At 35.5% G+C, this 20,549-nt stretch overlaps 1 protein-coding gene across 1 annotated transcript in view; it reads left to right on the top strand.

Annotated features, from left to right (window-relative positions):
• RALGAPA1 (Ral GTPase activating protein catalytic alpha subunit 1) overlaps positions 1 to 20,549 on the top strand; it is a gene marked incomplete at its 5' end in the record, with an annotated part of 154,894 nt that overhangs the window by 103,480 nt on the left and 30,865 nt on the right. Inside the window, 3 exons of the mRNA XM_021706446.1 lie at positions 2,186 to 2,341; positions 16,803 to 16,961; positions 18,662 to 18,789. Of these exons, the coding sequence (XP_021562121.1) occupies positions 2,186 to 2,341; positions 16,803 to 16,961; positions 18,662 to 18,789 (443 nt within the window). The remainder of the gene's footprint in view (positions 1 to 2,185; positions 2,342 to 16,802; positions 16,962 to 18,661; positions 18,790 to 20,549) is intronic.

Below are 20,549 nucleotides of genomic sequence, written 5' to 3' on the forward strand. Positions count from 1 at the left end.
GATAAAAATATATTTAAAGTGCATACACATACACACACACATATATAGTATGCTGGAAATTATATCTTTGGCAACCATTTAAACTTATGATGATTATTTTTATTATAGTTTTCAATTTGTTTCTCAAAATTCTTATAGAGAGTATCAGAGCAAAATTGTTGAAGACCACTTGCACTAAGCTATAAGCTTCTAGAGGACACTTTCCTCTCAGTGCTTTTTTTTTAAATTCCCAGTGCCTTTTACAATACTTGTTTGCATGTAGGCCTTTAGCATTCAATATGGGCGCGTGTATGTGTGTTTTAGTTGAAGTCTCACTCTGTCACCCAGGCTGGAATACAGTGGCATGCTCACGGCTACCTCATCCTTGACCTGCTGGACTCAGGCAATCCTTCTGCTTCAGCCTTCCAAGTAGCTGGAACTACAGGCACAAACCACCATATACTGCTAATTTTTTTTTTTAAATTTATTGTAGAGATGAGGTCTCACCAAGTTGCCAAGGCTGGTTTCGAAACCTGGGCTCAGGCAATCCACTCACCTTGGAGGACTTAAATTGCTTTGTAAGAGGGGAACTGAGTAGCTGTAGGTGAGAGATATGAAAGGAAGAATTTTGGTATACTTTATTATAGTTTTGAATTTTTAGTTATGTAAATGTATTTCAGTGTCAAAATTAATTTTTTAAAATTCTGATAGACTTTTTTGTCTTTTATTCAAGCTGATTTCCTTATAGTACTGATGTTAAAAATTAAGAGCATAAAAAAGGCATAAAAATCAATCATCTGTTTAGCCATTAATAACTGATATTGATATTTGAGATGTGTTCGGTTCACATGGTGTAGGGATTTAGTTTTGTAATTCTTCATTTTACCTCTTATTCAGATTTATTATTATAAAGCATATACATAAATAGTTTTCTCTATATTTCCCTAATTTTAAGTGATGTACACAAGTCCTTGGCTTCTGTGCATCACAAGTCTAAGGAATATCATCCAATGCAGCAACACTGATATTAATATGTATTATATTTTCAATCAGGATATAAAAAATTTTTTAAGTTTTTAATGCAGATTAGGTCTGGCATGGTGGCTCATACCTGTAATCCCAGCACTTTGGGAGGCCAAGGCAAGAGAATCACTTGAACCCAGGAGTTCAAGACCAGCCTGGGCAACATAGTGAAACTTCATCTCTACATAAAATACAAAAAAATTAGCCAGGCATGGTAGTGCATACCTGTTGTCCCAGATATTTTTGTGGGAGGCTGAGGCAGGAGAATCACCTGAGCCCACTGCACTTCAACCTGGGCAACAGAATTAGGTCTTGCCTCAAAAAAAGAAAAAACTTTATGCAGATTAATTTGCTGTTTTTAAATGTAATATTAAAATGTAATTAAGTTCTGCACTGTTGTTTTCTATTTATGTATGTATGCATGTCTGTATTTATTTTAGTTCGGATCTCACTCTCACCCAGGATAGAGTGCAGTGGTACGGTCACAGCTCACTGCAATCTTAAACTCCTGGACTCAGGTTATCCTCCTGAGTAGCTGGGACTACAAGCATACACCACCACACCTGGCTAATTTTTATTTTTTGTATTTTTAGTAGAGACGAGGTCTTACTTTATTACCCAGGCTCATCTTGAACTCCTGGGCTCAGGTAATCTTCCCACCTTGGTTTCCCAAAGTGCTAAGATTACAGGTGTGCGTCACTGTGCCCTGCCAAGTTCTGCATTTTTAATTTTTGTTCTGGGCTATAATAAGTGCTAACAAATCAGGAAACCAGTTTTATGAATAAATATGGTACACCTAATTAATCATTGTATTAAATAGATATTACTGTTTTAACTTTCCCCCAAATCATTTCCAGATTTGATTATTTTCTCTCTTGCCTTGGTTTCTTGACAGCCTATAAAATTTACCATTTACACATAATATTCTAACAAAAGATGCATAGTATACAGCAGCTGATTTATTTTCTAATTAACTCCTACTAATTAGGGGTCCTCAAATACTTAAGAAAAAATACCAGTGCAAACAGATCAACTCTAGCAATTCTACATTAAGTATTAGTTGATAACATGCAAAAGACTTTCTTCCCAGTGTTTTTGTGAAGTGAGAAGTTTGACTCTTTTTCAATCGTGTTTTTAGTTTTACTTAGTTAATTAATTGTATGTGGCTTTTCATTATTTCTAGGTAAATCTTACAAACCATTGTGGTTTTATGGGAGGACTACAAAAAAACAAAAGCACTGGATTGACTACTCCCTATTTTGCTACCTCTACAGTAGAAGTAATATTTCATGTATCAACAAGAATGCCTTCTGATTCTGATGATTCTTTGACCAAAAAAGTAAGTGCTGAGAAAAAAGTGCTTTAGAGTTAAAATCCTAATAATTAAGAAAATAAAATAAGTAAAGAAGCAGTCTAATTGCTCACTCACTATTTCTGGGTATAGTTTTTCACTCCACCCAAAGCTGTCTTCAAAAACAGAATTGTTGTACAGCAATCTATAGTTTCCCTAAAGAACAGTGATGTGATTAAAGGTTACAGTCTTTTTATTTTTCAATAAACTTTATTCTGTATATTTGAGGTTTACAATATGTTATATATCATACATATAAGATAGTAAAGTGATTACTACAGTCAAGCAAATTAATGTATCTATCACCTCACCTCGTTACATTTTTTGGGTGACAAGAACAGCTAAAATCTACTTACTTAACAAAATCCCAAATATCATACAATTTTATTAACCATAATCTTCATGTTATGTTGTACATTAGATCTCTAGACATGTTTATTCTACATATCTGTTACTTTGTATCATTTGACCTGCATGTCCGATTTCCTCCCCTTGACCCCACTCCACCCCTGATAACCACTGTTTTATTTTCTATCTCTGTATGTTTTATCTTTTCTGTTTTTTAGGTTCCATGTATAAGTGATATCATACAATTTTTTTCTTCCATGTCTGGCTTATTTCACTTAGCATAATGTCCTCCAGGTCCCTTTATGTTGTGGCAAATGGCAGGATCTACTTTTGTAAGGCCAAGTAATAATTAATCTATTGTATACAAATACCACATTTTCTTTATCTGTTCATTGATTGACACTTTTCCATATCTTGGCTGTTGTGAATAATGCTGCAGTGAACATAGGAATGCAAATAACCCTAGGAGGTGGTGATTTCATCTCCTTTGGATATATACCCAGAAGAAGAATTTCTGGGTCATATGGTAATTATATTTTTAATTTTAAGAACCCTACATAATTTCTTTCCATAATTGCTATACCAATCTATATTACTACCAACAGTGTACTAGGTTTCCCTTTTCTCCAACTCCCTACCAGCATTTGTCATCTATTGTCTTTTTGGTATTAGTATCCTAATGGGTATGAAGTGATAGCTCATAATGGTTTCACTTTACATTATGGTGGTGATTAATGTGATATTGTGCACCTTATTAGATAGGTGGTTTGCAAATGTTTTTCCCTCAGTAGGTTGCTTTTTCATTTTGTTGATTGTTATCATTGCTGTGCAGAACTTTTTAGTTTTATGTGGTGTCATTTATTTATGCTTGTATTTGTAGCCTGAGCTTTTGGTGTGATATCCAAAAAATCATTGCCAAAGCCATTATCAAAGAGCTTTTCCCCTGTGTTCTCTTCTAGGAATTTTGTGGGTTTGTGTTTTAACATTTTAGTCTTTTTTTTTTTTTTGAGTTGGAGTCTCACTCTGTCGCCCAGACTGGAGTGCAGTGGCCGCTCTGTGCGGACACCATAGCCTCGACCTGCTGGGCTCCAGCGGACGATCCTTCCGCCTCAGCCTTCCAAGTAGCTGGAATTACAAGCATGCGCTACCACGCCCGGCTGATTTTTGGATTTATTGTAGAGATGAGGTCTCGCTGCCCAGGCGGGTCTCTTTTTTTTTTTTTTTTTTTATTCAAGGGCTCACTCTGTCACCCTGGCAGAGTACATTGGCATGATTACAGCCCACTGCTGTCTCAACCTCCGGGGTTCATCTGCCTCAGCTCCTTGAGTAGCTGAGACTACAGACATGTGTCACTGGTCGCCTGGCTAATTTTTTTTTCCCCCCACAGAGTCAGGGTTTCTCTTTGTTGCCTCGGCTGGTCTCGAACTCCTTGGGTCAAATGATCCTCTCACTTGGCCGCCCAAGGTGCTGGGTTTCTCATAGACAATATATATTGGGTCTTATTTTTAGCTCTACTCTGACAGTCTCTTTTAATTGATATATTTGTCACGTTGACATTTAAAATGATTACTGTTATAGTATTAACATCTGCTATATTCTTTACTGTTTTCTATTTGTTGCACTTGTTCTTTGTTCCCTTTTTTGTATTTCATACTTTTTCTGCCTTTTCTGATTTTAATTGAGCATTCTATGAGATTCCATTTTCTCTCCTTTCTTAGCATATCAGTTATGCTTATTTTTTACTGGTTGCCCTAGAATTTCCACTATACATTTATAAGCTAATCCAAATAACACTATATGGATTATATAATACTGTTTCTATTAACACAGTATTTCTAATCCCTTCCTCCTGTCCTTTGTAGCATTGCTGTCATTCATTTTACTTAGCCTACATACATGAATGAGTATACATATTCAAATACATCGCTGCTATTATTAATTTGAGTGAATTATCTGTTAAATCAATTAAGACTCAAAAAAATAAAAGTTTATATTTGCCTTCCCCTATCCATTCTCTTATGCTCTTCCTTTTGTTATGTAGATCCAAGTTTCTGACCTATATGTTTTCCTTCTCTCTGAAGAACTTCTTCTAACATTTTTTGGAAAGCAAGTCTACTGGCAACAAATTCCCTCTGTTTTTGTTCATCCGAGAAAGTCTTTATTTCTCCTGGCATGATCACAGCTACCTTGATCTGCTAGGCTTAAGCGATCCTGCTACCTTAGCTTCCAAGGTAACTGGAACTACAGGTGCACACCACCACACCCAGCTATTTTGTGTGTGTGTGTGTGTGTGTGTGTGTCTCTTATAAATTTTTTTATTTTATTTTATCTTATTATAGATATGTGAGGTACAAGTTAATTTTTTGATGTATTGTAGAGATGAGGTCTCTCTAAGTTGCCCAGACTGGTCTCAGACCCCCTGGGCTCCGACAATCCCCTTGCCTCTGCCCCAAAGTGATGGGATTACAGGTGTGAGCCACCATACCTAGCTCTCCTTCACTTTTGAAAAATAACTTTACAGGCTACATACAGAATTATAGGTTGATGTTTTTTGGGTTGTTTTTTTTTCCCTCTGTCTGTCACTTTAATTATTTCACTCTGCTATCTTCTTGCTTCCATATTTTCTGAGAAGTCAGAAGTAATTCTTATATTTACTGTTTTCTAAGATTTTTTTTCCCTCTGACTTCTTCCAAAATTTTTTCTTTCCCTTTGATTTTCTGCAGTTTAACTATGCTATGACTAGGTGTAATTTTTTGGCATTTATCCAGCTAGTGTTCTCTGAGCTTCCTAGATCTGAGTTTGATAGCTGACATTAATTTTGGGGAGATTCTCAATCATTCTTGTTTCAGATATTGATTTTGTTCCTTTCTCTTGTCTTGTGGTATTTTCATTATGTGTATTTATACCTTTTTATAGTAGCCCCATAGTTCTTGGATATTCTGTTTTGGTTTTGTTTTCAGTCTTTTTCCTCTTTGCTTTTCAGTTCTGGAGGTTTCTATTGAGATAACCCTCAAACTCAAATATATATGCAACAGAATATTATTCAGCCTTAAAAAGGAATGAAGTTCTAATGTATGCTAAAACATGAATGAATCTTGAAAACATTATGCTAAGCTCAATAAGAGACAAAAGGACGAATATATGATTCAACATATATGGAGTTCCTAGAACTGGCAAATTTTTTCTTTCCTCTGTCTACTGATGAACCCATCAAAGGCATTTTTTAATTTTTGTTTCTGTGAGGTTTTTTTGTGGGTTTTTTTTTTCTAGCATTTCTTTTTTATTCATTCCTAGAATTTTTATCTGTCTATGTTATTCTGTTCTGGCATGTTGTCTACCTTTTCCATTAGAGCTCTTAGCATACTGATCATAGTTGTTTTAAATTCTCAGTCTGATAATTCCAACATCCCTGCCACATCTGACTCTGGCTCTGATGCTTATTCACAGTCTCTTCAGACTATGTTTTTTGCCTTTTAGTATACCTTGTCATTTTTTGTTGAAATTTGGATATGATATGCTGGATGAAAGGTGTTCTGGTAAACAGACCTTTAGTGCTATGGTGGTAGATTGTGGAGAGGAAGCATTCTGTTGTCCTATGATTAGGTTTCAGTCTTTTGATTAATCTATGGCCTTGGATTGTGCATTTCACTAGTGTTTTCAGTCCTTCCCCATACCTTAGATGGGGCAGGATAAACCCTCTAGGGAGCTGGAGTTGGGTATTTTTCTTTTCCCGGTATGTTAGGCTCTGTTAAAATAGTTTCTCTTGAGGGCTGACCTTATTAAGAACAGAATGTTTTCATATACATCAGATAATTATTTTTCCCTTCCCTCTTTTTTGAAGCATGAGGAGATTTTTCTCCATTATTCACTGTGAGGATCTAGTAGAGCTTCTGGAAATAAAACTCACAAAAGTAGGAAGAGTTCACTCTGTAATTGGCTCCCCTTACAGCTTTTAACTCTCAGATTTGTGCACACTGAGCTCCTAGTAGTTCGGTTACAGTTCAGGTTTTCCTGCAATGGCTGTGGATGCTATGGAGGTCTCTGCTTATGAGTTTCTGCTCCAGTAAATTGTGACTCTGTCTCTCCAGTAGGGTGGGAGGAGCAGGGAGGCGGACAGTTTCCTTCTGACCCCTCTTTTCTGATGAATCTAAGGAGAATTGCTGATTTTCAGTTTGTTCAGCTTTTTACTCTTTATTAGGACAAAGTGCTGATTTCTACAGTCTCTACATGCTAGACTGAAACTTGGAAGATGCAGAACCTTTATATTCCAAACAGAAACTTTGTACCCATTGAACAGTAATTCCCCAGTTCCCTCTCCACTAGCATTGGTAATCTGTTTTCTCTATGAATTTGCCAGTTCTAGGAACCCCATATTTGTGAAATCATATATTCGTCCTTTTGTCTCTCTTATTGTACTTAGCATAATATTTTCAAGATTCATTCGTGTTTTAGCATACGTCAGAACTTCATTCCTTTTTAAGGCTGAATAATATTCTGTTGCATATATATATACCTCATTTTTTTAATCTTTTCATCTGTTGATGGAAATTGAGTTGTTTCCACCTTCTGGTTCTTGCGGACAATGCTACCATAAACACTGGCATACGAATATCTGTTTGCATCCCTGTTTTTAATTATTTTGGCTATATAGCTAGGAGTGGGATTGCTGGAGTCATATGGTAATTGTATGGTTAGCTTTCTGAGGAACTGTCAAACTGTTTTCCATAGCAGCTACATCATTTTACATTTCCACCAGCAATGCATAAGGGCTCCAATTTCTCCACATCCTTGCCAACACTTATCATTGGCTGTGTTTAAAAAATTGTAACCATGTTAATGGGTGTGAAGTGACATTTTATTGTAGTTTTTATTTTTATTTCCCTTCTGACTTATGCTATTGAGTGCTTATTGATCATTTATGTATCTTCTTTGGAGAAATGTCTTATTTTCTTGAGGAGTAATTTAAATCAATGTAAGTAAAATCTACTCGATCAGACTAAAGTAATGTTTTGATTCTGTATGTAGGAATAATGTAGTCATGAATACCTCCTGATACTACCATTCTGCTTCAAGAAATTAAATAGCTACTTTTAAGTCCAGCACAAAGGAAATATTTACTTGATCTCACAATTCAGTATGATTAGTCCAGATCTTCTTTTCATAGAATTTTTTAAAAACTGTATAAACATTGATTTCTCCACATACTTACTGATTTTCTCTTTTTCCTATTCTTTATGACTCTTTCCTGTAATCTGTTTTTCATTCCAAGTATGTAAGTTTTTCTAAATAACAAGCTTATATTTTAGTTCTGTTACAGTATCACTTTATTTTTAATAGGTTAAATGTTTAAGCTTAATCATAGAAGCCAGTTATCTGATACCAGTTTTTCTGGTTTAAAAAAAAAAAAAGATCACATTCTGTATTGGTATTTTTTCTTCTGAATTTAATAAATTCCACATTAGTGGTAATAAGTTGAGGGCTAGAACATGTGTCCTATTACAAATGAGCAATTGGATATCATTAGGTTGTCCCCCCATCCTTTGTACATATATCTTTAGGTGTGTTAATCCATTCAGTAGACACATTAATGAGCACTGGTTGAAGTGTAATATTGTAGGAAGTAAGGCTTGTTGACCTCAGCATGGAGTTTAATACCTCTAATTAAATTAGATAGTCAACAGTCAGTATAAAGAAATAGCCATGCCTCTGGCAAGCTAGAATTATTTATGACTCTGGTTCTTTGTTTTAAACTTGATAGAAGAATATTATTTATATCCATTTTATAGAAACTAATTTTAGTTCTGACTTTTTATTTAAAATATCATGTGGTGATTTAACATTTTATTTTCTCAGAAGGAGAAGTAAATGTCCTTGGATCTATTTAAGTGTAGCATTTTTATTTCTTGTGAAGAAAAGGTTTTTCAAGGCTCAAGACAGTAGCAACAGAATTTTTACAATAAAGACTATACTTTTTGAACAAATTAACTGAACATTCAGTCTAACAAAGTTTCTCTGAGAAATATTATAGCCCATATCAAAAATCCTGATATAACCGTAGTCCAAGCCACCTGTTCTATAAATTATCTCTATGGAAGAAGATTGATGGAAACTGGTTAAAAATAATTTCCACTTAACTGAGTGTATTCACCCCTAAAAATCTAAAGTGCTGCAAGCATTGGTGTAAAGTGTTCACAGGAGCCTCTCTCATTTCCTCTGTCTCCTTGTTGTAGCCACTTGCTGATACTCTGCTTCATAGGTAGCTGAATCATCCTTTTAGAAGTTTGATGAAGATCAAGTTGAGATAATTGTAACATACTTAGTTGGACTCTCTAGTCTAGCTTTCATTTCCTGGACCCCCCAAAAGAGAGGGAAAGAAGCACTCTATTTAAGTCAGTTTCCTCTGAAATACTATTAGTGTAATAGACAGTATTTCATTTTCTGTCTTGAAATTTGGTCACAATAATTTCACAAATAAGTGAACTTTGTAGACCTGCTTGGTCTGACTTTAATTTTAAATCCATTTTTTAATTTTATATAGAAGTAAAATACAAGATTTTCCAAAGAACTATATGCTAATTGTAGTCTGGAAAATGAATTTAAAAAACAAATTTAAAGAATAATAACAAAAATGTCTTCATTATTTTAGTAAATGTAAAGTTAGGATTATAGTTATAAATGCTATGAAATTATATACTTATGGTTTCAGTCCCAAATATAACAGTTAGCCTTGTAAAAGATAATTATATTTTTGTAGCATAGACTCTGCCCTTAACCCCAATTTTTACAAATATACTCCTGACGACTAGAATAGAGAATGGAGAAACCAGGAAATATAAATTGTTCGGCACAAGTGTATCTCACCACTATAAATGGTATGATTTGGATGGGATAGCAGTGGCTTCTCATTGCATGTAAAATAAACTTCTAATTTCTTACTGTTGCCTTCAATCCCCTACATAATTTGGTTACCTGCCTGCCTGCCTCACTTATCTCGTTTCCTATCTCTTTCCCTTTCTTTCTTTTTTTTTTTTTTTTTTTGAGTGGGAGTCTCACTCTGTCGCCCAGACTGGAGAGCAGTGGCATGCTCCTGGCCACACAGCCTCGACCTGCTGGGCTCCGGTGATCCTTCCTTCTCAGCCTTCCAAGTAGCTGGAACTACAGGTGTGCACTACCACGCCCGGCTAATCTTTTTTGTTTTATTGTAGAGATGAGGTCTCACCAAGTTGCCCAGGTGGGTCTCGAACCCACGGGCTCAGGCAGTTCACTCACCTCAGCTTCCCAAAGCGCGGGATTACAGACTGAGCCACCGAGCCTGGCCATTCTCTTTCCCTTTCATTGACCACAATCTGACCTTGGTGGCTGTCATTCTAACCTTCTAACCTGTCAAACTCATTCACATCTCTGGGGCTTTATATACTTAATAGTCTCTCAGTTTGAAATATTTTTTTCTCCACGTCATCAGGCTTTCTCATTCTCATTGTTCTATTCTCATACGCACATGACAGTTTCTCAGAAAGACCTTTTTAGACCATCCTAGTTAAAGAAGTCTCCCTCTACTCAGGAACTTTATCACATTACCCTATATTGTTTTCTTTATAGCACTTATCACCATGTGAAGTTGTCCTGTTTATTTATTACTATGTATGTTTATCTGACTCTTCCCAGTATAATATCAGGATCATGAGTACAAGGACTTTGTCTCTCTGCTTTGCTTACTGCTATATCCCCAGCACCTAGAACCAGGCCTCTTGGTGTTTGGCAGTGCTTGTTCAGTGAATTACCATAGCTAGAATAGCCACAATTCAAAAGAATGAGCTATAGACACCTTTGTTATTATCAAAGTGTCATATTTCAATAAATACCATAATTGCAGATAATTCTGTTTTTATGCTATGCACTATGTAATGACAGAAAAAAAATTTCCAAGGTAAATATTGTTATATTATCTTTTTAATAGCCTGCAGTATTTACTGAATGCTTACTATACTAAGGCATAGATACTAGATACTTGTGCCTGCTTTTAAGAAGCTGTTTTTGATTGCTAAAAATGAATAATACAGACAGCAAGTGAATATATGAAAATATGTATGACTGTTAGAATGTATATTAAAGTATATTTTTTCATATGATGAGTGTGTTTTGCTAAGTTTGAATTTCTGGAAATTGGAGGAAAGAATAAGGGCATGAGATGGTAAGAACACTGTTTCAGTTTCTACATATAGTGGCTGAGTGCAGTGGCTCGTGCCTGTAATCCCAGCACTTTGGGAGGTCAAGGCAGGAGGATTGCTTGAGCCCAAGAGTTCAAGGGCAACTTGACAAGGCCTCATCTCTACCACAAAAAAAAACTATTAGGGTGTGGTGGCACATGCCTCTAGTCTCAGCTACTCGGGAGAATGAGGTGCAAGGATTGCCTGTGCCCAAGTGGTTCAGGCTGCAGTGAATTGTGATCATGTTACTGCACTCCAGCTGGGAAGACAGAATGAGATCTTGACTCAAAACAAAAAACAAAAACAAAAATGCAGAATTTCCTAATAAATACCACTATCTCCTGAAGTGACTGCCTAACCAAATTAACTTCTGCGTATTCTTCAGATTTTAGTTCAGTGCTGTTATAGATCCATGTTCTTTGTTATTTACACTCAAGGAAGTATTAGAGCATTATTTTTATTATTAATTAATTTATTGTATGGTTATTTTACTGTTTCCTCCACTGGACTTGACGCTTTGAGAACAGAGACTGTGTTTGCGTCTGCAAAAGCTAACACCATGCATTTATTTTGTCAGCTCTCAGTTCTTTTAATGAAAGTGGATTGGAAGGAGGGAGGAAGGACAGAGAGAGAGGAGGGCCTTTTACGAACTTCTGAACTAGTCCAGCGTGTGGATAATTAGCATATGATCTAGGACAACAGTAGAGGAAATAGGAAAGTATAAAAAGGAATAGAACGCTTTTCTTTAAAAAAAAAATGAGGAGCTTTCTAGAGATGTAGTGAGGAAAACAAGAATCAAAAAAGACTTTGATCCTGAGTGATTATAATTAGTTGTTAGGGGCTTTTAACAGAAATGAGGAAGTGTAGAGGATAAATTGATTTTATGAGAGAGAGAAATAGTTACTTTACATGAATTCTAGTCTCCAGTCCCAGATGGATGATGTTTTGTGGCAGTGAAGAAGTCTGGAATTGACTCTGGAATCCCTGTTGATAATAATGAAGAATACCTTAGTCCATTTAGGCTGCTATAACAAAAATACCATCGACTAGATGGATGGCTTATAAATCACAGAAATTTATTTCTCACAGTTCTAGAGGCTGAAAAGTCCAAGATCAGGGTGCCAGCAGTGTCAGTGTCTTATAAGAGACCACTTCCTGGCTCACAGATGACCATCTTCTCACTGTAACCTTACATAGCAGAAGGGGCAGGTGAGCTCTCAGAGGTCTCTTTTATTAAGGACACTAATCTCTTAAAAAGGAGAATCATCTCCCAAAGCCCCTGCCTCCCAATACCATCACACTGGGAGTTAGGATTTCAATATATGAATTTCAGGGAAAACATAAACGTGCAGTCTATAGCAATGGGCAAACATTTGATTGTTCCCAAAAGAACACAGAGCAAGCCACAGACTCTAGAAATTACCAACATTCATGAGCTTCATGTCAATGGCTGGCAAAATAGGATTATTAAACAGATGGTTTGTGAGCACTTAGATAATGAAGTCATGATCACTAGGAGCCACCATGAGTTCACCATAACAAATCACATCAAAATAACTTAATTTGTTTTAATAGGATTACTAGATCAGGGAAAATCATAGACTGTATAAAGCATTTAACTAAGTTGCTTGTTGTAGACAAGTTGAAGAAATGTGGTCTTAATAATAGTTTGGTAAGTATATTCATGACTGAATGTATAATCATATTCAGAACATGTAAATTAATTATTTAACAAAAAGTAGTATAGGGAGGTGGTTAAAGTTTGGGTTCTGGAGCCAGCCTTCCTAGGTTTGAATCCTGGCTCTGCCACTTCCTGTTTACATGACCTTAGGCAAGTTACTTCATTCCTTTAAGCTTCAGTTCCTCACCTGTAAAAATAGGAGTAATAATAATTATTCTTATCTTGTGAAAATTAAATTGTCACAAATAGTAAACACCTAATAAATACCTTTAATAAATGTAGATTTTTTTTTTAAACCAAGGGAAAGTCTATAATGACTTGCTATAAGGCTCTTACTTAAGCTGTCCCATTTGACAGTTTTGTTCAAAACCTAAATGAAGACAGAAGAATTTGAATTTAAGGATAACCAAAATCTGGGAAACAGAGAGAACCAACACATTGAATAGCAGAATCAGGCTAGCTCAAAGATGGTCTGAACTTGGCAAGAGAAAATTTAATAAGAATAAATGTGAAATCCTCCCATTAGTTCAAGCAGTCAATTGTATCTGCTTAAAATAACTGTTAAAAAAAAAAAAACTTAGGAGTTTGAATTGACTACAAGCTCCACTTGAGCAACATTATAAAAATGCAGAAAATAATTTAGCGAAAAGAACAAAGGAAAAAACAGTGCCACTATGAGTTTGCTATATTAGAGCATATATGGATATTGTATTCTATTCCATACAGCACAATTTAATAGACACATCAGTAAACTAAGACAGTAATCCAGGGTAATATGTTTATGAACAATAAAAAGAGGAACTAAGAACACTTTAACCCTAGAAAAGTTGAGATATATATTAGATGATCTTTAATTATCTGAAAAGTTAATGTATAAAATACAGATTGGATTTATTTGGTAAGGCTCATTTTGGAAGAAATAGCTTGAGGAAGGTAGTTTTAGCTTAGTGTTAAGAATGTTTAATGATTTTAGCTCTTTAAAAATGACATGAACAGCCATTGCTTTGCTAAGCACTAGCCAGGCCATGTTTCTTAGCTTTGGCCCCCTCCCTTATCTTGGGGAGGCGAATCTCCATTCTCTCTCTCTCTCTCTCTCTCTCTCTTTCTCTCTCCCATTCGCCATTGCTTTGTTAAACTCTGGTTTGTCCATGTGGTTCTCTGAGCTATGGCCGCCATGTTTCTTACCTTTGGCCCCCTTCCCTAGAAGTGAATCTCCTCTCTCTCCTCTGATTTACTTTCTAAATAAACTATATTTTCCAATCTAAAGGAAAAAAAATGACACCGACTAATTTGTGAATTAGTAAACTCCCCAACCTTATAAGTATTCAAGTAGTGTTAGAATATCCACTTATCAGGAGTATTGTAACATAAATTCCTGGGAAATTAGGATGTTACGGTCTCTTCCAGTATTAAAATTCTACAATGTATTTGAGGACTTCAGTTCGTACACATGTTTAATTTCACTTAGCTGCTTTATCTTCATGAATTAATAATGATACTCTATTACTTATATTATAAACTTTGAAACCCAACATGAGTTCAGCAGCAGTCGAAGTGAATTTGGAAGAGTGATTTGGTTGCCAGTTATTTTAAGAGACCTAGTCCATGTATTCCATTTCAGAAATGAATTAGCATCTGGGTCAAAAAACATGTAGGTAGGAACTTTGAGAGTTTTCAGAGTATAGGAACACTGCTGATTAATCTTATACTTAGAATACAATCTTGTAAGTCCATAAGAGATAAGGAATAAATAAATAAATACCCTCAGGTACAGTGGCTCATGCCCATAATCCTTGGGAGGTGGAGGCGAGAGAATTGCCTGAGCCCAGGGGTGCAAGACCAGCCTGGGAAACTTAGTGAGACCTCATTTCTACAATTTAAAAAATAAATTAGCTAGGCAAGTTGGCATATACCTATGGTTCCATTTACTTGGAAGGCTGAGGTGGAAAGATCACCTGAGCCCAGCAGGTTGAGGCTGCCAGTGGCCATAAGCATGCCACTGCACTCCAGGCTGATTGAGAGTGAGACTTTGACTTAATAAGTAGAGCGAAAGAGAGAGAGAGAGAGAGACTCCAACTCAATAAATAAATAATAGTATATAAAATATGTCAAGTATACATGTGCTTGAAATTTATATTAACTCAACCATTAAAAATTCTTTCAGTAGTCTTTCAAAAATTTCCAAGATATACAACAATGATTAGCAGTTTCTCAATTTGTATTTAATTACTATTAACAGGTTTTAAAGATATAAAAACATGCCTCATCATGACAGCCTAAAGTAATTACTTTTTTGCATTTGAATATAAATGATAAAAGATTTCATGAAGCTTTTCCCTTAAAATGTTTGAACATGTTTAGAATGACTTTGTTATCTTCATGGTTCTGTGCCAAAAATCGTCATTACAACAGCTTGGCAAAAATATGTTGTTCTTTTCCATTATACTACTTTAACAGACTTTTAATGCTGTACGAAAGATATTTGAATAAAGCTTTGGTTAGAAGGTAAAAGTACAGTTACACTTTTCTCTTGTTTCTTTAGATAAGTGGGCACTAGAAATTATAGATAGTTTTGGCAAGAGTTCAAGGGTTAATGTAGCAGATAAATAAAAGGAATTTTCTGTAAATTGAGACCTGCATTATTTCAGTTGTCTTGTCTTTCCTAACCTAACTCATTTAATTTTAAAAAGTAAATACTTAAATTCTTCCTGACAGTGTGCTCAGCTTTTACTATCGTTTATTACTTCAATTATACTTGATATCACTTAGAACAATCTGCCATTTGGAAATCTCAGTATAGCCTGGAGCTTAGTATTAGATCTGGCTGCTATTGTAACATGTACAGCATATGACATTAATGTATCACAATTAGATTGGATCATCCCTCCTGGTTAAATTTATTTCACATTTCTTTTGTATTCAGTTAACATAAACCTATTAGGGAAGCTGACACATGGGGATGGCTGTATAGGAAGGATATTTTTAAAGTATTTTGATTAAAAAATGAAATTATGGAGCCATGACTCTTCTGAGTTGTGTAATCTTTTTTGTTTTTTAAAAATGTCACAAAGCTCAAGTACCACATTTATATCATTCAAGCTATGTGTGTGTATAAGGAGTTACTTCAGGCTTGAGAGTGACAGAAAAGCACCTTTCTAATTGTACTGAACTCCTTTCTTTGTTTAAATCATACATTACATCTTATTTTCCTATCCTATGATCTTCAAATGAAAATAAATTACATATTTCAAAAATAGAAATTGCCTGTATATTAGCTTATAGTGTAAATGTTGATGACACTCATTCCTTGTTTTCTCTTCTAAACTTACACACCTGCAATGCGTCCAGTTATCTGAAAGTAATGGAAAAACCCATGTAAGAGATGCACCAAAAGTGGACTCAAATGTTTGCAGTGGCAGAATCAATAAATGTACTAGGATAATAAACTTGAATAAAAAAATTCATTATTATATAATAATCTCTATGAAGAAAACTCAGGATGAATGGGCATTAAGTTTATTTTGCTAATTACTTATTAGGAATTCAACTTTTGAATGTTTTGCTTTTTTACAGTTTTAGTTATTTTAACATTAACTCTCTGATTACCAGAAACACCTTTGTAAGCACCATAAACATTTAAATAGTATCTTGAGAGTATAACAAATCTCAAGACATTTATTTGGAAGAATCTCTAAGTTTCACGGGCAAAGGAAACCTAGAAATAAATTTGTTAGTCCGTACATAGTCAACTTTCTCTTAGTGGGAAACTATCCAATTTATGAATGACCTGTTTCTTTTACTTTTCCTATTGCCTTCTTCAGGCCACTTCTCTTCTCAGTAGCCTTCCAGAGACTGGTCAGAAAAGAGAAGGATCTCAAATCAATCGCTCTTAAACAAACACTCTTAAATAGTCTTTTTAAAGGTTTGGTACTAAAGAATCGGCACAGTTGCTATTAAGGAGAGTATTGGGACTATATATGAATCTTTTTTATCTCAGTTCTCTCCCACTGATTATGGATGGTGAAACTATCTGATCTTCTGCAGTGTCTCCTAATGTTTTTGAGTATATGTGTTTCATATGTAAAAATGAGCAGATGAAAACAATTTTTTAATTTCTTTACTTTTTCTTCTTTTTATGATATGTTGTCACTAGCTGTATGACTGTACTCACAGAACTTTTATAAAATATGGTAAATTTTTTTTGGTTTTCCAGTTGAGACATTTAGGAAATGATGAAGTGCACATTGTTTGGTCAGAGCATACTAGAGACTACAGGAGAGGAATTATTCCTACAGAATTTGGTGATGTCCTTATTGTAATATATCCAATGAAAAATCACATGTTCAGTATCCAGATAATGAAAAAACCAGAGGTAAGAGCTCCTTATTTTCCATTTTAATAATAGATTTTGAGTTCACTAGGGGTTTGAGTTTCTTTCTACCTTACAGAAGAAAAAGTAAATTAGACATCAAGTTGTAAAAATGGGAGAATTGCAGTAGTCTCTAGTAGCTATGTGGATTGTCTGAGCCTAGTTCAGAAGGAATTACAACAGGATAAGTAGCAAGAAACCATGTTCAAATGGAAGATAGGACTAGATAGTACTTGTTACTAAGAGAATGAATACAGTTTTCTTAAAAACACAGAAATTATCATTCCCTTTAGAATAGGAATATATGGTTTCTGTATTTTTGGTTGATACATCTTATTAAGATTATGTGATCATTTAGCCATGTCACTTAATAAAAGAATTCTACAGATTAAAAAAATAAAAGTCAAATGATTCTGTTACCTGTCCTATAGTTGGGATGTTTTATATATAATGTAGAATTGAAACACACTGTTGCAGAAGTATTTTCTTTTGTCTTTTTTTTTTTTTTTTTTTTTTTGAGTTGGAGTCTCTCTCTGTCGCCCAGGCTGGAGTGCAGTGGCAAGCTCCCTGCCACCGCAGCCTCGACCTGCTGGGCTTCAGCGATCCTTCAGCCTCAGCCTTCCAAGTAACTGGAACTACAGGCACGTGCTACCACGCCTGGCTAGTTTTTGCTTTATTGTAGAGATGCGATCTTGCCAAGTTGCCCAGGCGGGTCTCGAACCCGCGGGCTCAGGCAGTCCACTCGCCTCGGCCTCCCAAAGTGCTGGAATTACAGACTGAGCCACCGAGCCCAGGCTAGAAGTATTTTCTTTCAGGATAAATGAAAGTTTGGTAGTATTTTGATGTGTCTTTCCATTTTTTTAAACTGAATTCTTATAGTTTACAGAAAACCTCCTTTTTGACAATTGATCATGAATCTTTAGAATTTCTTACATTGAATTAAGTTTCCCATGTGTGAATTTTAGTGATGGCCAAGTTTCTTTGGGGTTCATCTAAACCAGAAGTCAGCAAACTATGGCCCATAGCCTGGTTTTATACGGCCCACAAGCTAAAAATGTTTTTTGGTTTTTTTCTTTTTTTTTGCATTTTTAAAGATTTTTTTTTAATGACAACAGAGACAATATGTTACCATATAATCTAAAATATTTACCATGTTATCCACAGTCCTTGCCTTCAGCTGCCATTTGTGCTAGCCATATTCAAACTGTCAGTCACTTCACAAAAATGATATTAATTTTCAAGACAATGACATTTAATTGTATTCTAATAAACCATGTAAAAAGGGTTTTACATTCTGTCATAAAGCTGGTATTACACAAAAATAATGAAAACCAGACTTCTGCCTATAAGAATAGATATATTTCCTGTGTTTGTTCAATAGAAAAAAATAAATTTACTTCCAGTGTTGGATTTTTGTATACAATTGAAACTACTAAAATTTGAAAATTGAGTGTATAAATTAGTCAGTTACATGAAGCACATAGTTCTTTTGAATGGACACCTTGTAAACCTTTGGCAATTTTTGTTTGTTTATTGTCCTAGTATGACTGACCCATCATGGAAAAGAATTTAATTCAAATCGTATTTTTACTGAAGGAAGAACTAGAGGAAGCAGAAGTATTTTTGTATGCAAAGTGTCTTGATTGCTCTTACAATCATTTCTATGATTTGATTATAAAATTATATTCTAATTTCTCAATCAGGTTCCCTTCTTTGGTCCACTTTTTGATGGTGCTATTGTGAATGGAAAGGTTCTACCCATTATGGTGAGAGCAACAGCTATAAATGCAAGCCGTGCTCTGAAGTCGCTGATTCCATTGTATCAAAACTTGTATCCTTTTTTTAACAATATAGTTTCTACTCTAACATATATATGTCTACTTTTTTTTTTTTTTATTTTAAAGATGTGGGGTACAATTCAGGGTTAGGTACATAAGTAGCCATCATACAGGTAAAGTTGGGGTACCCTTATTGATGTTATGTGCCCTACCCTCCAGCAGTGTCCCACTGCTGCCAATCCCTTTCTTGTAGTATTATGATAAATGTTCAGTGATCTATCACAGAAATAAAGATCTGAGTACTACATATACTCACTCATAAGTGGACCCTGAACATTTATGTCTACTTTCAAAGGTAAATATTTCTTATGTATTGTTGAGACCTTTAGTTTCCTATTTATTAATATATAGATGGTGGAGTTCCTCCCTGGTGTTGAACAGTGATAATATTTGAATGATGCCTTTTCTTGTATTTACTTTTAATCAGTACTCATATTTTGGTTAATTAATTAGAGTCCTATTATGTGCCAGGCACTCTGCTACTCTTGAGGTGCATAAATAGCCAAAACAATCATTGCAAACAAACTGTTTTCAGCATACAAGCTTTAATAAAGTTATGGGCAAGTATTCCGGAAGTATAATAACAAGGGGCCTCTCACTCAGCTGGAAGGGGTGGTGGCATCAGGAAACACTTTTTTTTTTTCTTTTTTGAGTCAGAGTCCCACTCTGTGCTGCTCACAGCCACCACAGCCTTGATCTGCTGGGCTCAGTGATCCTTCCACTTCCACCTTCCAAGTGGCTGGAACTACAGGCATGCACCTCCACTCCTGGCTAATTTTTTGGTTTATTGTAGAGGCAAGGTCTCACCAAGTTGCCCAGGCTGGTCTCGAACCCCTAGGCTTAGGCAATCCTCTCGCCTCCACCTCCCAAAGTGCTGGGATTACAAGCCCGGCAGGAAACGCTTCTAAAAAGTGTGAGGATTGAACCAGTCTTGAAGGACAAATAAGAGTTAACCATATGGATAAGATTAAGAAGAGCCTTCCAGTCAGAGGAAACAGCATAACCAAAGACGTAGAGGCATGAGAAAACCTGGAATGCTTAAGAACATAGTTTCTGGAGCTAGTTTTCCTGAACTCAAATACTGGCCACCACTTTCTTAGCCTTGGAAAAGTTACTTAGTCTTTCTGAGCCTCAGTTATCTTGTCTGTAAAATGAGAATGTTGATAATATCTAGTTCATGGTGTTATGAGAACTAATAATGAGTCAATGCATGTAAAGCTCTTAAAACAGTACCAAACACACAACATACACAGAATTTTAAATTTTAAATTGTTTTCTGATACTTCTTTCAAAAGTGAATTTGTGTTCTCCATATACTTTTTCTATGTGATTAAAAACGTTTTTAAAACATAATAAATTATAGGTGTTAAGCCTTAAAAGGAAAGCTTCTTTTTTTTATTTTTTTGAGTCAGAATCTCACTTTGTCACCCAGGCTGGAGTGCAGTGGCACTCATGGCCACCGCAGCCTCAACCTGCTGGGCACAGGCGATCCTTCCACCTCAGCCTTCCAAGTAGCTGGAACTACAGGTGCCCACCACCATGCCCAGCTAATTTTTTTATTTATTGTAGAGATAAGGTCTTGCCAAGTTGCCCAGACTGGTCTTGAACCCTGTGCTCAGACAATCCTCTCGCCTCTACCTCCCGAAGTGCTAGGATTACAGGCATGAGCCACCATGCCCGGCCAGGAAATCTTCTTCTTTTTTTTTTTTTTTTTTTTTTGAGTTGGAGTCTCACTCTGTTGCCCAGGCTGTTG

This window comes from Carlito syrichta, unplaced genomic scaffold (genome assembly GCF_000164805.1).
Source record: "Carlito syrichta isolate Samal-C Ts95f unplaced genomic scaffold, Tarsius_syrichta-2.0.1 Scaffold315592, whole genome shotgun sequence".
Classification (NCBI taxonomy): domain Eukaryota; kingdom Metazoa; phylum Chordata; class Mammalia; order Primates; family Tarsiidae; genus Carlito; species Carlito syrichta.